Source organism: Carex rostrata, chromosome 16 (assembly GCF_964058835.1).
Source record: "Carex rostrata chromosome 16, lpCarRost1.2, whole genome shotgun sequence".
Taxonomy (NCBI): Eukaryota; Viridiplantae; Streptophyta; class Magnoliopsida; order Poales; family Cyperaceae; genus Carex; species Carex rostrata.
The window spans coordinates 8,601,495-8,628,856 of NC_135933.1; the positions used below are offsets into that span (position 1 = coordinate 8,601,495).

A 27,362-nucleotide genomic window follows, 5' to 3' on the forward strand; every position below is an offset into this window, starting at 1 on the left:
TGGATAATTTGGAGGTTACCCGCAACACGAAAATAACAATGGAGAGTTCCCATATACACATGAAAATAAAGCGCACATGGTACTTACCCGCAACACGAGAACCCGGACCCAGTATCCACTGAAGTGACGGATCCGACCCGACCTGTTCTGGGCTTTCTGACTCAGCAGCCCCCGTCCATTTACTCCGTTTCCAGACCGCTGCCGTGAGGATATACATTTATCTAAAGTAACTCTTAACTTTTGAGTTTGGATACGAACCATCAGATTTGTTTCAACACGAATATTGAAGAATCCCGTGCATCACCTTAGACGGAATTGATCGGAGGGTTCAGATATAATCTCAAAATTCGAGTTACTTCAGACAATCCAGACTCGCCGTGCGGTGACTTCTGCACGGTGCAGCGCGAAGCTTCTAGCCTAACCCCCTTCTCCTCTCGAAAACAGCCACAGCCAGATTCCCAGGCTGCAGCCCAACACAAAAACCTGGCGTACGATCCGATTTAACGTCTCCCTCCGAAAGAAAGAAAGACGCCTTTAAAATCAAATCCAAACCGAAACAAAACGCAACCAGGGATTTGATTTCAAATCCACCATCCCTAGGCGCATCATTATTATTCCGGTTATTTCGCTCTCTCTCGACTTGCGCCTAGCCCCTTGTTTCATCCTCGTTTCTACCCCTTCTCTACCTCCCGCAATTTGTAATTGCCTTGCGATTCCTCCCCACCTCCATGCGCGAATAATTATCCTCCTTTTGAATCGGTTATGGCGATGGAAGAGAAGGTTTTAGAAGCCGGGGGCGATCATGATCCGCCAGCCTCCACCTCCTCTTCCTCTTCCTCTTCCTCCTCCCAGGAAGAACCCACGAATGACGTCACCCCGAGTACAACGCTGGAATCAACTGACGTGGCAGGATCGGTGGATTCAACTGACGTGGCGGGATTGGTGGACTCAACAGACGTAGCGGAATCGCGAACGCCGAGTAAGCAACCTAAGGAATCCGACTCGCCTATGATGTTGCGAATAGCGACCATCAAGCAGCAAGCAAAGCACATGAGAAGCGAAAGCTTCCAGAAGTGGAGGAGGCAGATGCAACGGGCCTGGCGTTGGGGCCCAGCTAGCGGGGGTGGGGCCGGGAGCAACAGCAACCGGGAGCAGATGGTTCGCGCTACAGTTAATTTCGAGGCGATGGCGAATCAAAAGCGCATGTGGTATCAGATGTACTCAAAATCACGGGTATTGATAAATTGCAAATCGATGAAATAGCGTAATTTCACTAATAAGTGTAGTTGAATGTTTCTACTTTGAAAGACACATATGTTTGCTAATTTGATCTCTCATATATGCACAATTGATTGGCTGCTACGGGGGCTTGCAAAATAATTCCCTTTGCTATTATGTTCTTAATTTTTTTATTTTTTGAGTGAGCTAAAGCTTGATTATTGCTAATGCAGAATCATAGACAACTTAAGGATCCTACATCATTATTCGAGCACTTCCTGGTTGTTGGTCTTCATTCATGTGCAAATGTTGAGGCCATTGAAGATGCTTTTGTGAAAAGAAAAGCTTGGGAGAATGGAGTGGTGAAATCTGATGTACTCAATCTAAGAAATATTCAATACCATGCAGCAATACCTACTCTCGAACCTCAGGTTTGTACAATTCACATCTGAATTGCAACGATTTGTGTATCTGCACTGGAAATGGTACTTGTGTTTAGCTCGAGCACGTTCCTGGGGGAACCAAGTACTTCCGATTGGAAGAATCAAGAACATAAAAGAATAGATGTTTTGTGTCTGGGGGCATTTTTGCCTGGGTTGTCTATTAATCATAGCACACCATGTGACCCCTCTTTTTATGTGTCAACACTTACAAATTCTTGTTAAGTGTGGACCCAGTACAAATTTGAATATGTACAGGGCCAACACTTATGGGATCCACACGTGTTAGCACCCTCAGTTGCTCCAAAATTTGGAAACTTTAAGTGCAATTGTGTTGGTGGTTTTGTTTGGTACTAATTCTTACCATCTTGGTCACCCCAAATCTCACTAATCTCAACCCTACTCACTCTATTGACTGTTGGGTAGTGGCAAATTTCTGATTCTCTTTCTCATAGTCATAAAACAACATGAATTCTTAGGGCCTTGGTTTTAATTTTAATCTTTTTTTTGTATTGCTTCCTATGTTGCCTTATTCTTTGCTGTACATTTATTTTGCCAACAGAAGCCATTTAAATGCTGTTGTGATTGCAGATTCTTTTTAAGTATCCTCCGGGGAAAAATGTAGGGATGCGGGAGAGCGATATTCCTGCCTTCTGTTTCCCTGAAGGTGTAAAGGTCAGAGTTCTTTTATGGAGCATCTGTTACTTTATTTAGCTGATTACATGTCAGTTGATCTGAATCAAAAACAGGTTTCTGCATTAAACTAAAGAAATGTTAATTAATAATAGTATGGCATGATTATCCTAATTTTGTCATTGCAATTCTTCTCTCTTAAATTACTTCAGCTTTGTTCGTGCAGGCTCGGTTAATTGAGAGAACTCCTTCCATGAGTGACCTAAATGAAGTTGTATTTGGTCAGGTACTTCTTTGTCTCCCTTTGAGGCAGTTCTTTTTTGCTATTTTTTTTTCTTTTACCATTTTATTTGAACATGAATTTGCATAACCTAACTTTCAGTGTTGTAATCTATACCTTACATATTGCATGTAGGAGCACCTGTCACGAGATGATCTATGCTTTATATTTCAAATGAAGGTTTGTGTTGAACACTATTAGAAAAATTGTTCAATTATGGGCATTCCAATAACTTTATGTTACCTTCATGCATGAAGTTCATTAAGGCTGTTTGTGACTTAAGGTTTCAGATAATGCTACAATGTATGGTGTCTGTCTCCATGTGCAAGAAATAGTTCAGAGAGCACCGGGTATATTAGGTTCAGTTTCACCTATAACTCATAACTCGCACAAGCCAAGCCGTTACTTGGTCTCAGCACCACGCTGTTACTGCCTTCTCACAAGGCTACCTTTTTTCGAGCTTCACTATGAGATGCTCAACAGGTACACTTCTCTTCTATAATGTGCATTATTTTTCTTATAAATTTGTAATCTAACATGTATATTTGTGTGCAGCATTATTGCCCAAGAGAGGCTTGACAGGATTACTCAATACGTCACTGAAGTAAAACTTGCAGAAGCTATTCCCCATTCATTCAAAGACAATAACCAGAGTGAAAACTTAAATTCACCACAGAGATCATATAGCGAGTTGATGGAATACGCCATACCCGTTAACAGTGTATCAGGTCTGATTTATTCTCCCAATCGTTTGTCAGCCAAAGACACCTCACCATTTCTAGCCAAAGTCCCGGAGCCACAATCTCCGGAGAGCTTTTCAACCAGTGAAGCCTCAGAAGTGAGTAATGTAAAGGAGTTGGATAAGGAGATGAGGCCACAGTTTGATGATTATGCATCAGAGACGTCAGAATCCCGCTCTGACAGCTTTGAGAGAATTTCTGGAGTCTTTGAGAACTGCCATACTTCACCTGATGTCACCTCAGCTTACAATTCAACGCCTAGTAAGAGGATGGAGCGGGTTGAAAGTCTAGAGTGGTACTGTCTTGTAACATAGTTGTGTTGTCTGTTGTCTGTTGTCTGTTGTCTTTATTTTTAGAAGTTTTAATACTAAAATGTGATTGAATTATTCGAATACATGACAGTTTAGCCAGAGGTATTGGATCAGATGAAGAAGATGATGATTCAATCAGTGATGATAAAATAATGGGATGGGCCAAGGTGAATATTTTGCTTAATCTACAAATTGTTGAAAAAGTTTAATTGAAGTAAACTGATACAATTGCGTTTGTTTTTTCTATTTTACAGGCGAACAATAATGAATCATTACAGATTGTTTGTGGATATCATTCTCTCCCCATACCTCCACATGGAGGAGAGATAGTTTTTCACCCTCTCGATCATTTACAACCAGTAAAGTACTGTCGGCCCAAACTGTCACAACTGGGCTTGGGTGACCTATCTTCAATAAATTATCAGCATTACTTGGTTGACAAAAACGAGGTAACATTGTTGTGTATGGAAGTTACAATTTTTATTTAACCCAATAATTTCCTTGTTTTAAGTCGTATTTTTTTTTTTTCCTGTGACAAGGTTAATTCACGCCTGGCGGCTGCTGAAGAAGCTTTTGCACTGTCAATATGGACCACTGCAACGCTCTGCCGAGTTTTATCTTTAGAAAGTGTAATGGCTCATTATCTGATTATGCTTGAATCTGTTATAACTTTTATTAAGTGTCGTCATTCCTTACCCTTTTGTCCTTGTTATTTTCCTTGCTCCAAATACTTTTATTAAAGGCACCTTGTGTAATCTATCTTCCAGGTGTTGTCTCTTTTTGCTGGAACATTGTTGGAGAAACAATTGGTCGTGATCTGTCCAAATTTGGTATGTTCAAATTGATATAGTTGAACTTTCTGAGAAAAGATTCCTTTGGTTTAGGATATTATAATAGATCAATTAGTTTGTGTCAAGTGCAGGGTATTTTGTCGGCTGTTGTGTTATCAGTTATACCAATGATCCGACCATTTGAATGGCAAAGCTTACTCCTTCCAGTAAGTGTATTCCTAATATCCTTAAATAATTCATTTCATAATTTAATTTATTCCTTATAACCTAAACAATTTATTCATAAGTTTTAATGTATTCCTGAGTGTCTTAAATGATTCATTCATGATTTTTAATACTTAATTAAGAAACTAAAAAAAAGTCAAAATTTGTTTTCTTTGAGTGTAATTAACCTATTTTTGCATTTTATATTGGGCATGTTTGTGCTTTCTCTGTATGTACACTGTTATTATGAAAATCATAAAAGGAAAATGATGCGCTATAAAATTCTTTATGCTCTTGATATTGACAGAACCGAGCTTAAAATTTTCGTGTACTTCTCTTATATTATAATAACAAACTACACCTTTCCAGGTTTTACCAAATAAAATGCTTGATCTCCTTGATGCTCCCGTACCTTTCATTGTAAGTTTGAGACAAATGAATAATAGAACTTACATCCTACACAGTTTTTTGTTACAATTATTTTTGTAAGTCCATCCGTCAGAAGTATTTAAAAAAATGTTTTTGACAGGTTGGGATACAGCAGAAATCAGCTGATGTAAAAATAAAAACCGCCAATGTTATACGGATTGATGTCCTAAAAAATCAGGTAATTAAAGAAAAGTTTGCATTGACTCTGTAAAAAATATTAACGAATGAATACTAATTAAAGCTATTTATTATCTTTACGTTACTATATTAGGTCAAAGCGTGCTCATTTCCTCAGTTGCCGCGCTACAAAGAACTCTTTGCAGAGCTGAGTCCAATTCATTCCAGACTCTCAGGCGAAAACCCTATAGCCCAAAGGCATCCCGTTTATAGGTGCAATGAAATGCAGGTAAATGCATTATGTACATTTTTAGTTGATCTTTCAGACTAGAAGTTTGTTCTATAATTTATATTTGAGCAATATTATTTTTGAATGAGGCTACGGTACTATGCATAGCACATTTTGGTCCGTACTATGGAACCCATATCTTTATTTTCAAAGTCTTAAATAGTCAAACTGAACCGTTCATCATGATCTTCATATTGAAATGTGCTTAAAGACCAAATGTTCCTTTTTTAGAATTTTTTTAAATAGGTAGAAAATTATTACTTTTGAATGGTCTAGAATATTTAGATTAAGTGATTTTGTAACTAAATAAAAAATAGTAAAAGAGTTCTAAAAAATGTAAAATTTGGCATATAGCCACATTTTCATATGGAGATCATGTTGAGCGAAATGGATCGATTTTTTGAACTTTGAAAATGGAGATATGCATTCATAATACGGACCAAAGTGTGCTATGCATAGTACCATAGCCTCACTCATTATTTTTTAAATGCATTGCTTAATAAGTCATGAATGGTATACAGGCAGAAGCTGCTGATCAGTTTTTAGGTGTCATGAGGCATTACTTGGAGTCACTTTGTTCAGAGATGCGGTCACATACTATCACCAATGTACAGTCTACTAATGACAGGGTTAGTTATTTAATAGTATAATTTTAGCTATTATATATTTTCCTCGACTTGAATGTCTGATTTCTTTTCAATTTTTTAGGTATCTCTTCTTCTCAAGGACAGTTTTATTGATTCATTCCCTATCAAAGATCGACCATTCATCAAGGTGCATTTTTATTTTTATTTTTCTCTCTTTTAGATGCCAATTGTTTTCTATCTCTTATGTTTCTTCTAACTCTGTTCATCTCCATGCTGTTCTCAGTTATTTATAGATACACAGCTATTTTCGGTACTATCAGATTCTCGGCTTGCCTTGTATGAAGCTGAACAGACATAAAACAAGGAGCAAGACCCAGAAAGACGTAAGAAAAATAAGAAATAATACTTCCGATCTGGCTAATAGTTGTTCTGAAACCCCCCTGGAGTTAAGATGATGCATGTCATGATGAAGCACCATCTAAGAGTTCTGAAAAAAAGATAAAATATGTGGTAAGGTGCATCCCAGTTTTTTAAAATGGGACATTGCGCTTTTGAAAGAACAGCATGTGTAATTTGGGTGGTTTTGTTTTGTGACCTTACATTGGGTGAGTTTTCTTTCCTTGAACTCCGTGTGACAAAGTATACAGGGATGTTGTTAGGTGCTACAGTAAATGAAAGTTGTAAATTATACCAAGTTTTGAATGCAAGCATCACAGACTCAACAGTTATCAAAACCGTCCGCTGGTACATATATTTTTATATTGCGTCTTAAGAACTGCCAGATTATGTAAAGGATAACAAGACCTCAGCTTGGTCAAACTTTAAATAAGCTTCAAGTTGAATTTTACAAATATAAGACCGTTTAATGTTTCATGAAGCAACTTAGTTCTTTTTTGTGTGCACCACATTTGAGAAAGAAAAAAAATGCAGCATGTATTATTTTTTTTAAAAAGAATTTCAGAAAGCCCTTTTTTTTTAAACGAATTTGATAGGCTGCCTACTATTGAGAGGAATGTATTTTAATTTCTGCACAAACTTGACAGCCTCTGTCTAGTTTGTAAAAAGAAAAGAAAAGGATAGGCTGTCTAGGGTAGGGGTGGCAACGAACCGAACCGAACCGAACTTACCTTAGATTTGAGTTTGGTTTGAATTAATTTCGAACCGAACCTGGTTTGATTCGTTTCGAACCAAACCCATTTCGAACCGAACCCATTTCGAACTACACATTTTTCAAATCGAACCCGAATCGAATCACGAACTAAATTATTTTTTAGCAGTCCTGGTTATACCGGTAGTTTATACATTAATTTTTTCTCGCGGGACAATTCACATGGCTTCCTTTTACCGGTATGAACTATGAAATGAGTGTTTTTAAGTTGAAAAATTGTTCATGACAAAATACATCAGAGACGACTTTCCTGGTATGAACTATGAGAGAGGAGAGATAGTCATTTAGTCCGGAGAGAGGAGTGACAGCCGGAGAGACAGCCAGTCGCCGAGAGCGTCAGCTAGATTTTAGAGCTAGAGGGAGAGTGAGTTAGGGAGAGGTGGAGAGAGAACTAGGTTATTGAGATTTGAGAGCGAGGGAGTGTCGGCTAAGTTAAATTATGACTCTCTATCTTGGATTTTAATTTCATCTAGTAAATGGACGGCCGATGTTATTATGAGATTTGAACCATAAAAATGATCGAACCCATTTCGATCGAACCAAGCTAGGTTTGGGTTTGGTTTGAATTAATTTCGAACCGAACCTGGTTTGGTTCGTTTCAATTCGAACTCATTTCGAATCGAATTAAACTCGAATCAAACCCGAATCAAACCCGAATCGAATCACGAACCTCGAATTTTTTTGCCAGCCCTAGTCTAGGGAGATTTACATTTTTTTTTTTAAACGAAATTGATCTTCCTAGAAGTCTAGAACATCCTGTTTCATATAAAACAAACAGTATTGTATCATAAAACAAGCAGTACATTCGGCTAATCGGCTCAGAGGATATGAACTTGATTCTCATTTATCAGAAAATTCTCCCCGATTTTCATATTTGTACTAATTTTCATAAATTCGAAACTTATAAATAACATGTCTTTTCTAAATTTTCGAAAGTTAGCATACCGTAGATCGGTGTCCCTCTCATGAGATACGCACCCCTCAATTATTTAGTTTAGATCCAAATCGTCAGATTCCAATCCTCCAGGTATCCTCTCATGTGAATTCAGTCTGCGCCTTCTTTTTTGAGGATCCGTATCCTCCAGGTACCTGACTTAACAAAATTGAAACAAACGGCCTATATTTAATATTTTAATATCTGCCGGTGTCTGTTCGGGATGACAGAGGGGACATTATTATTTGTGCTTTGAGATTGTCCATATTTAATATCAGCCGGTGCATGTTTGGGATGACAGAGGGGGCAGTATTATTTTGTGCTTTGAAATTTGTGTCAAGTTAAAAATGTCAATCTTGGGCCGTCCAATTTAATTGTACTCAGTCAGGTGGGGATGTGAAAACCTTTTTTGGAGGGTCCAGTAAAATTCACATCCTCTCAGGTTACCGGATTGAGTACAATTGAATCGGATGTTCCAAAATTATTCTTTTTAACTTGCATGAATCTCAAAGCTCAAATAATACTGCCTCTCAGCCATCCAAGCAAGAACCAGATGAAATTAAATCTGCAGCGTCAATTGTGTTGAATTAGGTACCTGGGGAATTCGCATCCTAGATATCTCACATTTTGCGTGACTTTTTGGAAAATCACAACTGTTCAAATAAGTTCTGCACAAATCTCAAAGCTCAAATAATACAGCCCCCTGCGCTATCCCGAATAGGCACCGAACACGTCGGTCACGCAAAATATGAGATATCTCAGAGGATACGGATACGGATCCGGATCCGGTTCATTTTGTGGGTCTTCAATCGATAGGCAAAAAAGTATGGGATCGACTAACAGTCCCCCTGCTTCAGTCCCCTATCTGTCCCCCGCACTAAAAGACAAAAAAAATAGTTAAAACGTGCTAAGTACCACCAAAGAGCAAGATTAATGTTATTTTATTGATAGTCAAAACGTATAGTATTCATACCTACGAATTTATAGTATTTATACTTATTATCAGAACCATTCGTCATATGTAAACACAAGCTGGAGGGGACCAGTAACGACCAGGGGGACCGCTGACGTCTTGTGACAGCCTGGATTGGGGACCGCAATCGTCTGAAAGCGACATTTGCCAAGATTGGGGACCACTACAGCGAATCTATATATTATTCATATCTAAATAAAGAAGTATTCATATCTAAACAAATGAAGTATTCATATTGACGATTACGAAGTATTCATACATGTATAAAATAATTTATACAATTCAAAATTCAAAGTCAGATTCACCTCTCTTATCCAACCTCTTCCAAGAAGTATTCATACTGACGATTACGAAGTATTCATACATGTTCGAAATAATTTATACAATTCAAAATTCATTGTCAAATTCATCTCTCTCACCCCACCTCTTCCAAGAAGTATTCATATCTAACATGAAGTATGCATATCTAACAAATGAAGTATTCATATCTAACTAATGAAGTACTCAATATCTAACAAATGAAATATTCATATATATAACTATTCATATCTAACTAATGAAGTATTCACACATGACACTAACAATATTCACATCTGACACTAATAATATTCACACCTGCCCAGATTGGGACCAAGAAATATTCTCAACATACTAGTATGCATATCTAAAACAATGAAGTATTCATATCTAACTAAAGAATTATTCATACTAACGATTACGAAATATTCATACATGTTCGAAATAATTTATACAATTCAACATTCAAAAGTCAGATTCATCTCTCTCACCCCACATCTTCCAAGAAGTATTCATATCTAACATGAAGTATGCATATCTAACAAATAAAGTATTCATATCTAACTAATAAAATATTCATATGTTCCACTGTGACAACCTTCGCTAGGCTAGCATGGATCCCCTCAAATGGTGCACCACGCTCTCCCCACCGAATCTCGACGGTGCACCACTCTCTCCTCGCCGGATCTCGACCGTGCACTATGCTCTCCTCGTCGAATCTCGACGGTGCACCACTCTCTCCTCCCCGGATCTCGACGGTGCACCACGCTCTACTCACCGGATCTCGACGGTGCACCACGCTCCCCTCGTCGGATCTCGACTGCCATCACAACCATCGGCGTGGGTAGCTGATGGCGAGCAGTAGAGGAGAAGAACAGAGTGGGTTTTGAGTTGTGTTGAATTTTTTTTTTTTTTAAGAGAAGATTGAAGATGGTAGATTTTGACCACGTGGGAAAACAAAAAAAAAAGATTATTAGAGGGACAGATAGAGAACAGATTCAAGGGGACAACATTTTTACTCAAAAAGTAACATTTTGAAGTAAAAAAAAATCGGAGTTTCTCCATATGACCATATGCCTAAATTAAGTCAAAAACCCAAGTGAGGGTCAACTGTCATCCCAGTCTCATCAGATCCTTCTCCCGAGACACAGCTCGAACTCGATGCCTCCTCTCTTTCTCCTTCCCCTCCTGTCTCTCTCACTCCTCTTCTCTCCTCATCTCCTCTCCGCGTCCCCCTCCCCTCAACCCAGCCACCTCCTCCGTCCCTCCTCCCACCTCCTTGGCCCCTCTGTCTCCTCTCCTCAACAGTACCTCGATCCCACATTCCCCTCCCTTCTCCTCCCCTCCTCCCATCCCGCCTTCTCCATTCCCCTCTTCTCCCACTCCTTCGCCTACACCTACAACCTCCCCCCTTTCACCTCACCGTACTTCCCTCCTTCCTCCCCCTGGTCTCGCGCCGTTCTCCACCTCTCCGTCTCCTGCGCTGGCGAGCAGTACGACCGCATCGCTGCCGTCTGGCTCGACCGTGTTGAGCTCCTACGCACCAGCACTGCTGAACCATCCGAGTCTGGTGTATTCTGGTCAGTACGAAAGGAGGTAACGCATTACTCATCTTTGTTAAACAACCCTCCAAATGGCACCATCTCGGTCATGCTTGAGAATATTGTAGATGATACTTTCACTGGTGTGTACCATGTTAACGTCACCCTTGATTTCTATTTATCTGACGAGAATGAGAACCGGCAAAGCATGACGCCGGCTGATCTGATCATTCCTGTTTCTGAAGAGAATGCAGATACTGGGTACTGGTTCCGGATTCATAATGGATCTGATGTGCGATTTACTCAGTTTAGCATTCCGTCGAACACTTTCAGGGCAGTTCTCGAGATTTTTGTTTCTTTCCATGGAGATGATGAGTTCTGGTACACAAACCCACCTGATTCGTACATCAAGAACAACAATCTCACCACTGGTAGAGGTAATGGTGCTTTTCGTGAGGTTTTTGTGACTGTTGATGGCTACTATGCGGGATCAATTGTGCCGTTCCCAGTTGTATTCACCGGTGGAATTAATCCCCTGTGGTGGGCCCCAGTTGTTGCTCTTGGGGCTTTTAATTTGCCAACATATACCTTAGAATTAACTCCATTTCTTGGTGTTTTGTTAGATAGGAAATCACATGAGATTGGTGTAGGTGTCACTGATGGAATTTCATTTTGGTTGATTGATGCCAATTTACATATCTGGCAGGATCCAAATTCAGATTTGACTAGTGCTGAGATTGTGAATCAAACCGATGAGTCCTCCATTTCTCGTGAGTACTCATATGTGTTGTTAAATGGCACGTTTGATATTAAAGCAAGTCGAGAATCACATTTTTCTGGCTGGGTAAATTCATCATTTGGAAACCTCACAACCTATGTTAGTAATAACATCGAGTTTAATAGCTTAGTCAATTTCACCAACGATGGGAAAGACAAATATGTATTGATGAACACAAAACAAAATAGTTTACTGAAAATATCATCAGGAGAGGAAGGAGATGGGATAATTTCTCAGGAGATTTGTAAGAGAGAATATCCAATTAAGGTTGTAACAAAGACCATACCAGGGGAACATGATACCTACACATTAGTAACAAGCCTCTCTCATGCATTGTATGACAAAAAGTATGGTGAATCTGGTAATGAAGTTTATACAAGCTATATAATCAATAGGCAGGAGGCAGATGGGTGGATGCTGGTACAGGATCACTCAGTGCTCTCTGGTTCTGCCAGTACAATGCAGATGTATGAATACGGTGATGATGATTCTGTGTATAGCCGAGTGGTGCAAGTTAAGGATGGAGTGATCACCAGTGACAATTTAACTGAGAGGTCTGGCTCAGTGCATCTTTCGTGGTGATTTCTTCTCTTTTTCTTTGGTAGCATTGAATTTTCTAGGCGAGTCATCTCTTTTATATCTGTAATCTCTTGAACTTATTCATCCAGAAAAATGTAATTTTGTTCATGTGTATATTTTGATTACAGTATAAACAGGTTGAATCTCCCTAGTGCTGTAGTTATTGCTATCATTAATACTACATATTCCTAGGAATGAGTCATGACTAGAATAGCACCCAACTTAGTTAATTACGTGCAATCCTTGTTAGATTGGTTTCAATTTAACTCCAGATATAATATACACTTTTGTCAGGTAAACAAAGTTTTATCAGAAGCCTCTTGAACAAAATGGTATCGTTTGCTCTGATATGGTTTCTTATATAGGTACTCAGGAATTTCATGTATATTCCTCAAAAAGAGCGAGTCTATAGTACTATGCATATTACGGGTTGTTACCGTGCTACGGCTCTATATTCGAGTTTTCAAATCCTAACGGTCGATCTGAACCGTTCATCTTGTTCTCCATATTAATATGTGTTTGGAGACCAAATTTTACATTTTTTGAAAAAAATTTACTATTTTTTTAGATATTTAGAAAATCACTTGATCTGAAAATTCTGGACCATCCAAAAACAGTGATTTTCAATAAATTTCAAAAAATAGTAAAAAATTTTCAAAAAATGTAAAATTTGGTCTCCAAACACATATTAATATGGAGAACAAGATGAACGGTTCGGATCGACCGTTAGAATTTGAAAACTCAAATATAGAGCCGTAGCACGGTAACAAATCGTAATATGCATAGTACCATAGACTCACTCTCTTCAAAAATATTAAAATTACGTATTTTGTCATCTAAAATTCATAATATAACATTTATCCTCTAAATTTCAAAACCTCACATATTTATCTAATTTATTATTTTTGTTTATTAAAATTCATTTAAAATTTATGAAGTTTCTATTTTATGTTATATTAAAAAAAAAAAAGGAGCACGTATAAAAGAGTTTAGTTTGTGAGAACAATGGTATTTAAATACCCGCTTGTATTTGCATCATAACTCATAAATAAAAAGAATGAATCATTTGTTCTCACATACCAGCCAATTAGATAAGGGCTTGATAATTGTCCTCCCACTCTCATCTCTCAATTATCTCCTCAATTTTATTTGTTCAATTTCGTTCACATTTCTCACGATCTACAAGAAATTTTGCGAATCTAAAACCACAAACGTCTTCTACGCAATTTTATCTTTCAAATGAGATCCATGATGACATACTTTCGAGCTCATTGCTACACAAGTATTTATATCTCGTCATCTAAGTATTTATACCTAGTATTTCCACATATAACACTGCTGATATTTAAAAGTATTAATATCAAATATTACTAGTATTTATACCTATGCACTGAAGTATTTATACCTATGTGGTCAACTATTTTTGTTAGAAAAAGGTTGACGCAAAGACGATTGGAGAAAATTGATGTTGAGATGCAGGGTCCACGATTGGGGATAAATATTTACAAGTATAGGTATAAATACTTGTGTGACGATGAGTCCAAAAGTATGTCATTATAGATCTCATTTGAAAGATAAAATTGCGTAGAATACGTTCGTAATTTTAGATTCGCAAAATTCCTTATAGATCATGAAAAATGTAGACGACATTGAAAAAAAAAAAACCACATTTAAAATCTGTTTAAGAGATGGGGGCATTCATATAATTATTTATTAGAAAATGAAACACATTTTAAACATGCTTAGCATTTTTTTTATTTTTTAATAAAAAGGTAAAATTAGAACTTCATAAATTAAAAAAAAATAATGGAAAAAATAATTAATTGGATAAATTTATGAATATATAAATTGATACATATGATATCATGAATTTCAGAAGAAAAAATAAGTAATTTCGAGATTTGTGAGAGATGCATGAAATTTTCTGTTTAAATGGAAAAGGATCAAAATCTGTATTTAGGGCCTTCCTTTTCCATCTAAAAGTGTGACGCCTGTTACTATAAGCAACTCGACAAGACTCGCATAGTGACTGAAACTCTGAACACACGGCAATATTTAAATCTAAATAAATTGCTATCATGCCAAAAACGGCACTCAAAAGTTAATAATGCCCTCTTTGGGATAGAACAATCTGCAGCATACAAAACAGACTAGCAAGACTCATCTATTATAGCAAACAACTTCTACCATAAAAATATTAAAAAAGAAAAAAAAATCCACTTATAAGCTAATTATAAAATATACAAAATAGCAGTTAAAAGATGGCCTACCTTTCATTTTTCTTAAAAAAAAATAAAAAAAATGAAAGAAAAAAAGAAAAGAAGACCGGCCTTTTAACTCACCGTGCGCGCCCATCACGGTTGAGAGTCTCCCAGCTAATCTCCTGGCCACAGTCGGCACAAGTGGTGCTAGAACCAGCCTTTGTTGCACAACTACGCAACATAAGCAAGTGAGCCAGGTTGCTGCACTTCCTTTGGGTAGCCACACGATTTTTCGTGGCTGCGGCGGCCTTTGTTTGGTGAGGTTGACTGTTGCTTGCCCTGCTACTCTTGACATATTCAGGTGCATGATTGTTGCTCTCCGGTGCCAACACACTGTTGTTGTTGTTGTTGGCATAGGTGGTAGAAGTACTTGCTTGTTTTCTTTCAGTACTATAGTCATCAAAAACTGTTGTGCGGTGCACCTCCTCCCATTCAATCGACCTTTGGTAGTTCAACCAAGCCATTTCTTGCTCTTCTTTTGTCAGCTTCTCGGCTTCATTTTCTTGCAGTAGCGTTTCATGCTCATGGTAGTTTACAATCCAGCTGAAACATCCATTTAAAATTAAAAAGTTAGCTAGTACTCCAAATGAAACACCACATAATATTCTATTTATGAAAATAACACAGATCTTATTGACAATCTTGCCTCTCACTATGATCACCCCCACCCCCAACAACAACAACAACAAAGCCTTCAGTCCCAAACAAGTTGGGATAGGCTAGAAATGAAACCCAATCGTAGTCACAAGATTGAAGTAGACGGTAGTCACAAGCCTTCAGTCCCAACAACAAAGGTGTAGTAGTACTACTAACAGTAATAATGGTACCACTAATAATAGTAATAATACTAATAATATACTAACTATATTATGCCTAAATAAACAATAATAATAATAAATAAATAAAATAACTAGAAACAAAACCCAGCCAATTTCAGTTGAGGCAGTTAGTCCATATGACCCCTCAAAAGGGGTTTCGGATTAGTTTATGTAAAGCCAACCATTTTTTTTTGGCTTGACTTGTTTAGCTGGTTGGACAACATAAAATTACTGGCCACCATCCCACATGTGATAAGAGAAAAATGGGTGGTTATAAAGTGTTTATGCCATAAAATATTACCTAGGCTGATATCTGTCTAGTAAATTCATCATGATCCCATCTGAGCTACCAGAATCATATGTTGGTATGGATTTATTCTGATTCGAAGATCCTGCTTCTCCAGCGATGTCATGACAAGATGAGACAACCAAATCTTTGCTCTGCTCTAATAATTCTTCATCTCCAAAGTCGAAGAGATGTAACATTTCCTCTTTAGACATGGTCCTATATATTTGCTGTTTATCAACAACCCTTGCAGCTAGCCCCTCCTTTGTCACCTGTTTATGCAATGAAAAACAATTAACTCGAAGAATCAGCTTGCACTATTTACTGGTTTAGATCGATGCCTGACCAATTTGATCAATCATTACTACTAACGATTTTTCTTTTCTTTTTTTTGCAAATAATGCTGTATAATTTTTCTTTGACCAAATTAGCAAAGTAATCAACATATTTTGAACACACCTAAGATTCTTTTTGCTATTTTCAAACAAGTATTATAGTACTGAAACAATGATTAATAAAAACTCCCTCCCCTCTCTTTCAGTTTGACCCGAAAATGTTTCATTGTTTGATTTTAGCTTGATTTGTTCTATGAATACAGATATTGTATCTGATACAATACCAACACATCGATATGACATTTTTCCCAAATTTTTTGATAATTTGACTTCAAATGGCCATATAATTACGAAATTATGAATTTATAACCCTTTGAAAAAAAAAAAATAAAGTAGCATCCCTTGTACAATTCAGAAACAAGGCCCTCGTCCTTTATGGTGTGATTTTATTAAAAGAACATTAATGCAAAGCTTCCTCGAAAAAAAAGGAAAAGAGAGAAGGTATTAAGGTGAATCATGCACTTGACAGCACCGTAAATTGTTGATATAACGATGATCTTTAAACAGTAACATATCTGATGCTAATTTATAAGTTTTGATTCATATTAAATGCAGTCCGACTCTCCTTCAGAAGTACATGGAAAGAAGAATTCATGATTTCCAAAAAAAATTGGTGAACCCTGGATCTGGAATGCAGTTTCGGAAAAATAGTCGCACAATGTCAGGTTGATAAACATTTGGACCTATGCACCCAATATGTAGGAACCTGAGGTCAAAGGCGTCTTCTACTGAGTTAAATCTGACACCACAGAGTGAGATGTAATTTGGATAGAATTATCAAAAATTATCTGATCCATCAGTTGGCATATCACATATGTATTGTACACTTATCCTGTGCGCATCAATAACCGATGCATATCTCATACATGTAAGGTAGCCTAAATAGTGTATCTGTGTAACAAAGATTCCAGAAGGAGAAGTAATGGTTATTGCAAGTAGGGGGGGATTACGTTCCAAGAGTTATTTATTTTATATTATTTTATTTCATTATCCTGTATTGGGGAGAGGGAGGGTTCTTGCCAAATTTACAGGGGCAGTGATATATAAGGGTAATAAGGGTATATAAAGCTTCTGTTTTCACATGGCTTGTTTTTGGTTGTACTTGAAGGTATTTTAGGATGTTAAACTTTTGTACATCACATGATTTTGTATCATATATCACTAATGAACTACATCAGTTCGGTAGCTGGTACCACAGGTGGCACTTTGGTACTGTTTCATGTTTGTCTTGTCTAGGTGTTTTTGCAGTGATCTTAACTTTCTACTTCTGAGCTATGACACTTTCATGTTCAGTTTGGAAATTGCAAAGCCCAATTTTATACCAAGAAAACTAGCTAGGGTTGAAGTTGTCAATGTTTAGTAAAATCTCTCTTTACATCACACTAAGCTAAATTTCCTTTGCTTTTTGCGAATACCTATAAAGTTTGGATTCCCAGTTGCAAAGAGGAAAGAAGTAGAGTTTGTCATGACAAGTATACAAAGTCTTTGTTGTAAACAAGCATACATTTATTTTCTTAACTTTTTCTGAAATTTTTATAGGTTACGATGCCTCACTTAAATTTAGTCAAACATCACGTACAGATCACCAGTAGTACTTTATTAGCAATGAGGCACAATTCAAGTAAGCAACTGCCAGCACATACAGGATATAATAATTTCATACCTGTCGCTTGTATATTTTTTCTTCCATTGTTCCATGTGCCAACAACCTATAAGCATACACAGGTTTCTTCTGGCCATACCTGAAAAGGAAAAAGGAAAATATTCAAGTTCTGAAACATGATGCTAGAAATTCATACATAAGAGCCGGAATATAAAAAAAATAATAATACGTGCCTCCAGACTCGGTAAATAGCCTGCAAGTCATAAGTCGGATTCCATGATCCATCGACAAGAATAACACGATTGGCTGCGTGGAGGTTAATTCCAAGAGAGCCAGCACGAGTAGAAATTAATGAACATTTAACCCTTCTATTTGAAGGCTCATTAAACTTCTCCACAAGATTCTGCCTCTCGGCAGCAAGTGTGGTCCCATCTATCCTGTCCAGGTTTTACCATATGGATTATTAGTTTCATGGAAAACCAAGTTAAGCACATAAACTCGACTTAACAACTTCATATAAGAAAATAATTAATGTACCTGAACCAATCCTTTCCTTGCTTCCAAAACTTGCCTTCTTCACTTCCTTTTCTGGGTATTCTAGACAGATAGAACTCTATCAAATCTAAAGTTGATATGCTCTGGCTAAATATTAGAGACTTCTCTCCTAAGTTGGAGCTCATGGAGAGAATATCAAGAAGCAAGACCATTTTTCCACTGAAATTGGGGTCCTGGAATGCTTTCTCATCCAAAAGATTCTCCCACCATTTCTCCTATAAATTTAAAGAGGTAAATATTTGAGTGCTAAGGAAATTTTGACAGGCATTATCACATAAATAGAAGAAGAAAATAAAATCTGAACAAAGCTTTAGGAGTCACAAAGTAATACAAAGAAGATAGATAGGAAATCAGCTAACACAAGAAAAATGAATTCATTTGCGATACCTCTGCCTCAGGTAAGTCATCACTTATCTTCATCTTTTGTTTTTCTGAGTAAATAGCAACAGGGTCATTATCCCAATCTTCAATAGATTCAAGAAATATTAAATTACACAACCAAATAAAAACTCCAAAGCTATGGTTAGAATAATAATTACCTCCAGGAAACAACTCGTCAAGGTTATCGTCACTTGAGCTGTCATCATCAAGGAAATTTTCCCTGTCCTGTTTTGAATTTTTGTTCTCTTTAGGCATTCGGAGAAGCCCAGGATGGTTCCAAATCTGGGGAAATGTATTGTCAGTAAAAAGAAGAAAATATTCCTATTAGAGAACTCTTCTCCTTTTACAGTTTGAAATGTGGCATCAATTACCGAAGTACCTGAGCTAAGGTAGTATAGCCAGCAAAGAAGCAGCTTGCCCTCTTGTCAGAGGAACTGCTCGCTGCATACCCATGGGCATCTAGAAACTTCCGATAAAGTCTTCTTTGAAGTTGAGAAAGCTTGACTGTGATGACAAAAACAGTTTTGGGGGGCAGATCCTTCTTTACAACATTCATGTCCATTCTCTGAACAAATCCTTTTAGATTTTCGTACAGTATATGTGACCGTTGGTTCATGACCTTCACATCATCTGCTGTAGAATTAGCATGCTGTCCATTCTCTATAGGGTTTTGGAACCTGATAAAAGTCTAAAAATAAGAAACACATGGTAAATTGAGCATGGAATGTTTGTTTTAGTTTTTTAATCCTTACCTGTTCCGAAATTCATGACTACTCCCAAGATAACCTTCCCTCACAAAATCAACCATCTGTGTATCCAACAAAACAAAATGAAGGAAACTTGTTAACCAACAACATTATACATGTAAATAAAGATATATAGGAAGTCGCAGTACTCACACAATAATACTCCATGAGATTATTTTGCAATGGTGACCCGGTTAATGCAATCCGTCTTTTGGTCTTTATTTGTTTTAGAGCTTGTGTAGTTTCAGCCATTCTATTCTTTATCAAGTGGGCCTCATCACAAACTAGTATATCAGCTCCATTCTAGCATATAACGGAAAAATAACTTAAAAAATGACAAATGGTAAATAATTTGTAAAAGTGCTGAGTAAAGCATAGACTAGCATTCATATCACAAAAAAATAAAAACTCACCTGGAGGAAATTAAAAATTTGAGCAGCAATATCCCTGTCCCTGATACTCTTTCCTAGAAGCAATTTTCTAAACTGGACATAGCCCATGAGAAGGACTCCACCTTTGGCTCGCCATTTTGACAGTAAATACAGCCGTTTCTTCACACTGATAGGATAAATGCCACTAAAAATGAACAAAAACCAAAAGAAGCAACATAGATAGGAAACCAAATTATTGTAAAAGAATGGTTATTACTTGGGAATTTGTCCAAACAAGAACACTCTCAGGGGCTTTACTTCTGTTGGCTGCCACTTTGAAAATTCGTTCTTCCAGTTATGTAAAACATTGACTGGGGTAACAATAAGTGCAGTGCGAAGTCCAATATCAACACTCCTCATAACAGTGTATAAAAATGCAATAACCTACAAATAATGATTGTATTGATATCATCATGAAGAAAGCCTTCTGTAGGAGTAAAAAATGGACAAATAATAAGCTTGAAGCCAACCTGAAAAGTCTTCCCAAGGCCCATAGTATGGGCCAAAATGCATCCAAGACCTTTATCTCCGGATTTTGCTTTTTTTACCGACTGGATTACATTCTCCCACATGAATCTTATGCCAGAAAGCTACAAAGAACATTATCCAAAATTTCAGAAACATTGAACTACTAACAAAATAACCACATATTTCAAGAACTAAAGACAAAGCAAATGAAAACAAAAAAAGGAAAGAAAGACTACTTGATGGGGCTTCAACTTCAAAGAAATACTGTTTGGAATCCTGACTGCAACCTCATCTACCTCTCTAGCTATGTTGATGATGTAGCCTTCTTTCAAATCCTCCATAACCACTGAAACAGCAGCAGGAGAAGTCGAAGAGATCATACTTGACCATTTGGTAGCAGACTCTTGCATTGATTTCAGATGTTCTTGTCTAGCCTACAACAACATACATTTCCTCAGCTTGCAAAGCTCCCTACATAGAATATGGTAAGAATTAAGTAACAAGTTGAATTAAAACAAAACCTTCTCTTGTGCCATGCTACTCTTTGTTTCCTCTGCAAGTTCTGCATCATCAATTATCCTTCTAATTCTCTTCTTTCGTCTTCTCTTGCTGGAAGTTGAAACCAACGATGCAGATATCAAGATAAAAAATAATGTCAATTTGATTTTCTTCTTTTCTTGGCAATTTGCACCCAATATTTATTGCACTTCTGCACAACACACTGATATATTGCGTGCTTGCAATTAACAAGATTTTGGGCTCGTGCATGCTAAAGCCACCCATTGGTCATTGAAACCAACATAAAAGGTATATTGTGTTAGTTATTGACAATTTGCCCAGCTTGAGATTACCATACTTTACAGTGAGCAAAAATTGAATCAATTTTTGCTAGAGGTACATCTACACTTAACTCAAGATGGATTAGTCAATGATATTCAATCAGTTTTCCTCATTTGTGTCAATTTGGACATCTCTTTCATGACTTGCATTTGTTTCAATAATCTGTTGCTAATTCCAAATAATCTTGAATAATGTCGTCTGTTATTTGAAACAAAATATATGGCCAATTATGCAAAATGAATGGAACTTCCATTTTAATGAATCCAGACATGCAAACTATAACAAAAGGTTGAAAACTACAACCAGATGACAAATATCCAGCATACCGATTTACAACTCCGTTTTCTGCTTCAGAGTGATCTGAACCACTCTCAGAGATAGAAGGTTCAGAGGTACTACCAAGGACCTTCTCATATTGAGATATTGAATTCTCTAATAAACTTGGTGAGCAGCAACAGCACCGCCAGGTTGTCGCAGTAGTGGCATCTGACAAGCATTCCTCACCAAGGTTCCTTGCAATGCAAGATTTACAAAATTGCATAGTGCATGATCCACAATTGACAAGCTCTTCACACTTCCAGCACCACTTGCAGTAACCACTCTTATCAGTACCCTGCATATACAATATTTTATTTATCAACCCATGATAACCATGCAGGTTAAATACACTTATTTACAAGGGGTGGTAATAGTTAGATCCAAATGGGTTGGATCAGACCTGATCCAACGCAGGATCCAGAAACCCAACCCAATATTGTTAACCATTTGGCAGATTTTAGCTTAGCCCAGGTCGGTCAAGGAAACAAGCAGTCTTAAACTAACAGAACAGGTCACTAATCATAGACAAACCTCAAGTCGTATCTTCTCTGCAAGGGTATATTTACATGATCCACAGACGATAACTGCCAGCAAAGGATGCCGGTGAACTGCCGAAGAGTTCTTCAAGGACTCAGAACAGACAGTGCAGCTGAAGCTTCTTGACTGACCATTCTCAGTTCTAATAGTTGCATCCAGATCTATCACATCAATAGCCTTTTTCACTTGAGAGTTAAACTTTGAACCCAAGACCTGCACCTCATCATCACTACTATCTGTCATCTCAGCCTTGCGCTTTTTATTCTCCAACTCAGATTCATCTTCTTCACGAGCTCGCTTGGAGATACCAAACTCTTTCAAGCTAGTACCAGCATTTGCTTCGCCATTCTCAGGAAGTGTATTATGATAGCCATTTGGGGAGTCTGATATCAAAATAGGTTGCTGGAAAAAAACAAAATATAGTTGTAATTATGGCTCAACAAATTATATATTTTCTGAAAAGATTGTAGCAAAAAGGACTTACAAGACGTTTCTTTCTTGTTCTTTCTTGCTTCATGTGATGATGCATTCTCCTTATTCTATTTTCATCATCCTCTTCCCTTACCTATTAAAAAGAAGACACCTTGATCTTAACAAAAACTTTTAGAAATGAGTTCTGACTCAAAACAAATAAAAGAGTCAACAAAGATAACATAAAACATGTCACCAAAATAAGTCCCTGCCAACTAAATAGACAAAAAAGTCAAAACTGCAAACCTTTCTGTATTTTCTCTTTTGTTCCTCAGAAAGCTCAAGCTCATTCAGACTTCTAAAATCTGCATCATCAGCCTCAATATCAGCTATCTCTTCAACCTGATAAAAAAAACCCTATATATAATTAAAATCAACACAATATAATGCCAATTCAGATGACCGTTCAAATTAACAACCAACTAATATTAGTGTAACGATAATCCCACTATTGCTTGTCATACATTCTCACCTCATCAACGCCAGGAAAGGTAAGTCCCAAACTAGCTGCTTGTTGTGGCGTACTAGCAAGGTACACAGAGGCCCAATTGCTACTCCCAAATCCATTATCTGAACACTTGGATTTGATAAGCTGATTGAATGAATTCCAGCTCACCTCGCCATCATCGGAGGGCTTGTCACCACTAATAGGCAGTTTCCCAGCAAGAAAGCCACTAGCACCTTCTTCTAAAAGCCTACCATGCTTCCTAATAGAAACAAAAGCCAAACAAAGAAAGGTAAAGACCAAATTATGTTAGCCAATAGCACCCGTAGACTTAAGAATGAATAGATTGACTTTCTATAAAGATCAGCAACAGGACAATGAAATTTCGCATAATTAAAAATCAAGAAATGATGCAGCAAAAATATCTGTCCTAATAAACTTTCCATGTCGAAAGTATCTTCTGGATCTAGTATGACTCTATTTATATGCATTTTGTCCACTAGATTTACAACTTCATCCAGTTGGTGAAAGTCTTAATTTTGGCCTTTCAACTTTCGTGTTTCGTTCAATCAAGCCCCTCAACTTTCTGAGCTTAATCAAGCCCGCCAAACTATTGCATATGGTTCAATCAGGCCCCTTACGTTTCTAGCTTCAGTTAGCCTTTTGCACTTTTTGCAACCAAATCCTTCCACTAGTTATGTTAAATAATACATAAAATCATCAATTTAGACTTAAATACGCAAGAACCGTATATTATTTTGCAAATATCATAAATTATAATGTTAATTTAACTATTAGCTAACTAACAGAGGACCAAATTTAACAAATTTCAAAAGCTTAGGGCTATTCAAATAAAAACAAAGGTTCAAGGAATTAGTTGAAACATGTGCAATAGTTAAATGGGCTTCATGAACCAAATAAAATAGTGGAAGGATTGAAATCAGAACTTTCCTCAAAACATACAGTAAAACTAGTTTCACTCAATCCATTCCAAATTTTGAATCAATCTCCAAAACTAATTCCTTTTATACAGAAAACTAAGAACAAATAACTAGTGCATATAGGACAGAACAAAATAATAAGCGAAGCATTGCTAACCTTCTTACAGGCCGGCAAGTTTGGAGATACTCTTCGGCAATTTTCACTGACTCGTCGACTTCACCAGTAGCTCTAGATCCCACCCAATGTGCCCTCTTCTTCCACGCTTCAGTGCGACATCTATCAGGTATTTGACCTTCAATCCGCTTGTAGAGACTTGGAAGGTCAACCCCAGCCCCATCGAGTTGTTCCTGCAGATTTTTGTTATTCAGATGGATCTTAGCTTAGTCAACAAAGATAGTAATCTACAGAGATTTTAATCTGACAATCAGAATCTGGTAATACATAACATGCCCTAGATACAGCATACACTCAGAAGTAGGGTTGTAAACAGATCGGATATTATCCGGTTTTATCCGGATCTGGATCCGGAAAATCATCAATTCGGATTACCGGATATGGATTCAGATCCGATTAATTTTCAGACAGATGCGGCTAATTATCTGGATCTGATTTTTTACTAAACCGGATCATTCAAATTGGATTCGCAAAATTTAACCGCCGCTTCTAGTATTGTGTGTAATCTGGGCCAGGCTTCGCAAACTTTACAATATTCAAACCTTTGTAGTATATAAAGGCATCCCTTTTATTTAGCTTTCCCTCATGAGACTAAGTAATATTTGGTTTCGAAGCTTCTTTATTTATTTTTTCTTTTACTTTTGTTGCTTACTAAAAATAGTGCCACCTAAGAACAAACTATTTGAATATGCAGCGGCTGCACACACTATTTGGATATTGACGTACCACCTAAGAACAAAGACCTTTAATAATGTCAAGACATTTTGCAATTCTTGTAAATTACGGTGCCAACTTTATTTATCCGATCTACATTTTTATTTTCAGGAAAATTTAAATTACAATCATTGTTTTAAATTATCCGAATTATATTCGTATCCGTATTCGTATCAGTCTGATATCCAATCCATATTCGTATCCGTATCCGTATGGGAAAAAATCATAACGGATAAGGATACGGTTTGGTCACTATCCGATCTGTTTACACCCCTACTCAGAAGTAAAAAAGCAAACTGCATGCTCGTGTTCAATCCAAAATATAAATAAAAAAAAACGTAAACAGGATGCCAAAGTTACGTCCTTACTATTGAAACTATTAAATTGTGCATGTCATTTATGCTTAAAAGTTTCAAAACTATTCATATGCAACTTATTAATTCTTTTAATCAAGGAATTGATCATATTAATACAGCACAACGAAAAATGAAAGCGATACTGACCAGCAAAACAGCACTCCTCGTCTCCAGCACATCAAGCTCAACCTCCCATTGCAGTGTAAAGGCTTCCATTTCTCTTATTACAGCCGATTCCAACTAAAAAGGAAGGCAAAAAGTTAGAATCAATGCAAGTACTGCTAATCCAGAACAAAACTAAAAGGAAACAAACCTCCTCTCCCTCAAGGCTTTGAGCGAGCTCCAACCTAACTTCCTTTTCAACCTGTGCAAGTGCCTCTTTCTCAAGTGATTCTTGCGCTTCTGCTGCCTACGACCACACAAAAGACAAAGAATAATTGTTTTTATCTAAACAATATCTGCATGTGAAAAGAAAATATGCAGAAGTTCGGGAATAAAACCTTGCTTTCAACTTCCATAAATTCAGTAAGAATTTCTTCTACCTCTGCATCAGTTAAAGGCACCTGAAACCAATTCTATCATTAGAAAATGGAAATTGTATATATTCTGCACATTAATTAAGGGCATTAGGAGATAAGCAACACAAACCTCAGAAATGGATTCATCATTGTCAGCATTGTTTGATTGTTCACTACCCGAATCATCAAGGAACATTGCAAGCGAGTCGCTTCCTTCTTCCTCTTCTTCAGGAACTGTTTCTTCCTCTCCAAGACCATCTTTTGTGCCATTAATTTCAATTTCTACATCCGCATTACCCTTCACTTCCTCCAGTTGAGCATTCACTGGATCGTTCTTTTCAGCAATATAATTTATTTCAAGGCCCACATGTTCCTCTACTGCAGTGCCATTAATTTCTATTATGGCATCAGCACTACTACTGGATGCAATCATTGGCATGCCTTGTTCCTCCTTAGAAAACTGCACTGACTCGTATTCCTTTGGCAACTCAATTTTTTCCATGTTACAATGTCATACTACATGCAATGAGCTTCCATAAGAAGATTTCCTTCAAACAAGTTTAATATCCTGTCAAACTGAAAGAGTTCAATAAATAAATGTTTAGTGATTGTAATGGTCATCTACACGGCCATCTATTTCAGAACAAGAAAATCTCAACTGTTGTACTAATATAAGGCAACACAGTAAGATTATGATTTAAATAAGCTTGATGGATTGTACTATACCAAGCTCATTTTTATGTAACAATATATGTGCAAAACTTGAGCATTAATCAGTAGCTGCTAAAAGCAAAAAAAAAAAAAAATCTCCAGTTATGTTTTCGTTCGTGCAAAAAGAGGAAAACAATAATATAAGTAGTACATATCGGAAAGCCGTACAAAGATCGGTTTCCAGATAATCAATCTAGAAAATGTGAACCAAAGTAACAACTTGATGAAATGGGGAGTAAATTACACAGTCAAGAGTTCAATAACCTAAAATTGAAGTCGAAAATACTTCAAAATAAAAAAAATGCAGAATTCAACCGTAGTTTTACATACGATTGACGAGAAATCAGATCTAAGTGGCTTTACTTCAACAAAAAGCTAGAAGAGCAAACAAAAAACAAAAAAGGTGTAACGAACTAACGATCGCATGCAAGTGCTGTGATAAGGGTTTTGCAAAATGAGGTATTTCACCTTACCAGGCACTCCTCGAAGCAAAATTACTCTGTAAGCACGCAACAGAGAAGAGAGAGAGATGGCAATTCCAGAGAGAAAAGGAGAGAAAATTCGCGGGATGGAGTGCGAACTGCGTCTGTGTCTTTCTCCTCTCTTCTCTTTCGGACTTCTCCCAAATCGGGTCTAACTGGGTCTCATTTTTGTGTGTTGGTTTCGGTCTGTCCTGGTAGCTTTGGAGTGACGAAATGGGAAATCCAACCGTCCATACCAGATACACGTTTGGCTGAATCAATCCGTGGTTCGGACTGGGCTGAGTCCGAATAAAGATCCGATGCAGTCCTGTCTCAAGGTGGGATAATGTATCATAATGATACTGGCATAGCAGTTTTTACTTCATACAGTCAAGAATCACATACAATATTGTTCATATTCTATTATCAGTGCGTTGCATGAAGTCAAAACTACGTCATCAATATTTTATCTACTAGATTGCATTTGATATTTTCAGGTCTATATGGTTGAGAGCTAGATGATTTTAGCTCCTTTTGAGTAATCTTGAAATTTTGGGATCGATGCATTTTTTTGTTGTTTAGTCTAATATTATTGGATATTTGATCAAATTTGATAGATTGT

The 27,362-nt window shown here is 37.1% G+C and overlaps 3 protein-coding genes across 7 annotated transcripts; 2 read left to right on the forward strand and 1 right to left on the reverse strand.

The window, feature by feature from the left end:
- The first annotated feature begins 407 nt into the window (after positions 1 to 407).
- On the forward strand, positions 408 to 6,761 carry LOC144567218 (DENN (AEX-3) domain-containing protein). The gene is made up of 18 exons (XM_078317304.1): positions 408 to 1,233; positions 1,452 to 1,649; positions 2,250 to 2,333; positions 2,518 to 2,577; positions 2,707 to 2,751; positions 2,855 to 3,054; positions 3,127 to 3,606; positions 3,714 to 3,789; positions 3,877 to 4,071; positions 4,162 to 4,251; positions 4,390 to 4,452; positions 4,545 to 4,619; positions 4,987 to 5,037; positions 5,147 to 5,224; positions 5,318 to 5,452; positions 5,974 to 6,081; positions 6,161 to 6,226; positions 6,323 to 6,761. The coding sequence occupies exons 1-18, from the start codon at positions 763 to 765 to the stop codon at positions 6,395 to 6,397; spliced, it is 2,550 nt and encodes an 849-aa protein (XP_078173430.1). The 5' UTR covers positions 408 to 762; the 3' UTR covers positions 6,398 to 6,761.
- Positions 6,762 to 10,490: 3,729 nt separating this feature from the next.
- On the forward strand, positions 10,491 to 12,468 carry LOC144567764 (Peptide-N4-(N-acetyl-beta-glucosaminyl)asparagine amidase A protein). Its single transcript, XM_078317935.1, has one exon. It carries the CDS (start codon positions 10,573 to 10,575, stop codon positions 12,310 to 12,312), a length of 1,740 nt encoding a protein of 579 aa, XP_078174061.1. The 5' UTR covers positions 10,491 to 10,572; the 3' UTR covers positions 12,313 to 12,468.
- Positions 12,469 to 14,365: 1,897 nt separating this feature from the next.
- On the reverse strand, positions 14,366 to 26,933 carry ATRX (P-loop containing nucleoside triphosphate hydrolases superfamily protein). Of its 5 annotated transcripts, none has more exons than XR_013515522.1 (26): positions 26,753 to 26,931; positions 25,699 to 26,144; positions 25,551 to 25,613; positions 25,364 to 25,459; positions 25,198 to 25,290; positions 23,963 to 24,153; positions 22,892 to 23,126; positions 22,666 to 22,761; positions 22,433 to 22,513; positions 21,943 to 22,350; positions 21,420 to 21,706; positions 20,775 to 20,862; positions 20,490 to 20,687; positions 20,256 to 20,375; positions 20,003 to 20,169; positions 19,768 to 19,912; positions 19,508 to 19,657; positions 19,361 to 19,416; positions 18,988 to 19,285; positions 18,767 to 18,890; positions 18,615 to 18,658; positions 18,210 to 18,442; positions 17,906 to 18,104; positions 17,733 to 17,811; positions 15,690 to 15,946; positions 14,366 to 15,113 (listed from the first exon to the last, which is right to left on the reverse strand). XR_013515522.1 is itself a non-coding variant. In XM_078318058.1 (26 exons), the coding sequence occupies exons 2-26, from the start codon at positions 26,068 to 26,070 to the stop codon at positions 14,648 to 14,650; spliced, it is 4,551 nt and encodes a 1,516-aa protein (XP_078174184.1). In that variant the 5' UTR covers positions 26,071 to 26,136; positions 26,753 to 26,933; the 3' UTR covers positions 14,366 to 14,647. The 5 variants fall into 5 exon arrangements, 4 of the variants coding, with proteins under 4 accessions (XP_078174184.1, XP_078174183.1, XP_078174186.1 ...); XM_078318058.1 differs by having other exon boundaries at positions 17,906 to 18,109; positions 25,699 to 26,136; positions 26,753 to 26,933; XM_078318057.1 differs by having other exon boundaries at positions 17,906 to 18,109.
- Positions 26,934 to 27,362: the final 429 nt, after the last annotated feature.

Excerpts from the sequence above, each read along its gene's own strand:
- LOC144567218 (XM_078317304.1), top strand. The coding sequence starts at position 763 with ATGGCGATGGAAGAGAAGGTTTTAGAAGCCGGGGGCGATCATGATCCG. Across the intron at positions 1,650-2,249 it reads TACCTACTCTCGAACCTCAG|ATTCTTTTTAAGTATCCTCC; the intron begins GTTTGTACAATT and ends TTGTGATTGCAG. Across the intron at positions 2,578-2,706 it reads ATGAAGTTGTATTTGGTCAG|GAGCACCTGTCACGAGATGA; the intron begins GTACTTCTTTGT and ends TATTGCATGTAG.
- LOC144567764 (XM_078317935.1), top strand. The coding sequence starts at position 10,573 with ATGCCTCCTCTCTTTCTCCTTCCCCTCCTGTCTCTCTCACTCCTCTTC.
- ATRX (XM_078318058.1), bottom strand. The coding sequence starts at position 26,070 with ATGGAAAAAATTGAGTTGCCAAAGGAATACGAGTCAGTGCAGTTTTCT. Across the intron at positions 24,154-25,197 it reads CGAGGAGTGCTGTTTTGCTG|GAACAACTCGATGGGGCTGG; the intron begins GTCAGTATCGCT and ends AAAAATCTGCAG. Across the intron at positions 17,812-17,905 it reads GCTATTTACCGAGTCTGGAG|GTATGGCCAGAAGAAACCTG; the intron begins GCACGTATTATT and ends TTTCCTTTTCAG.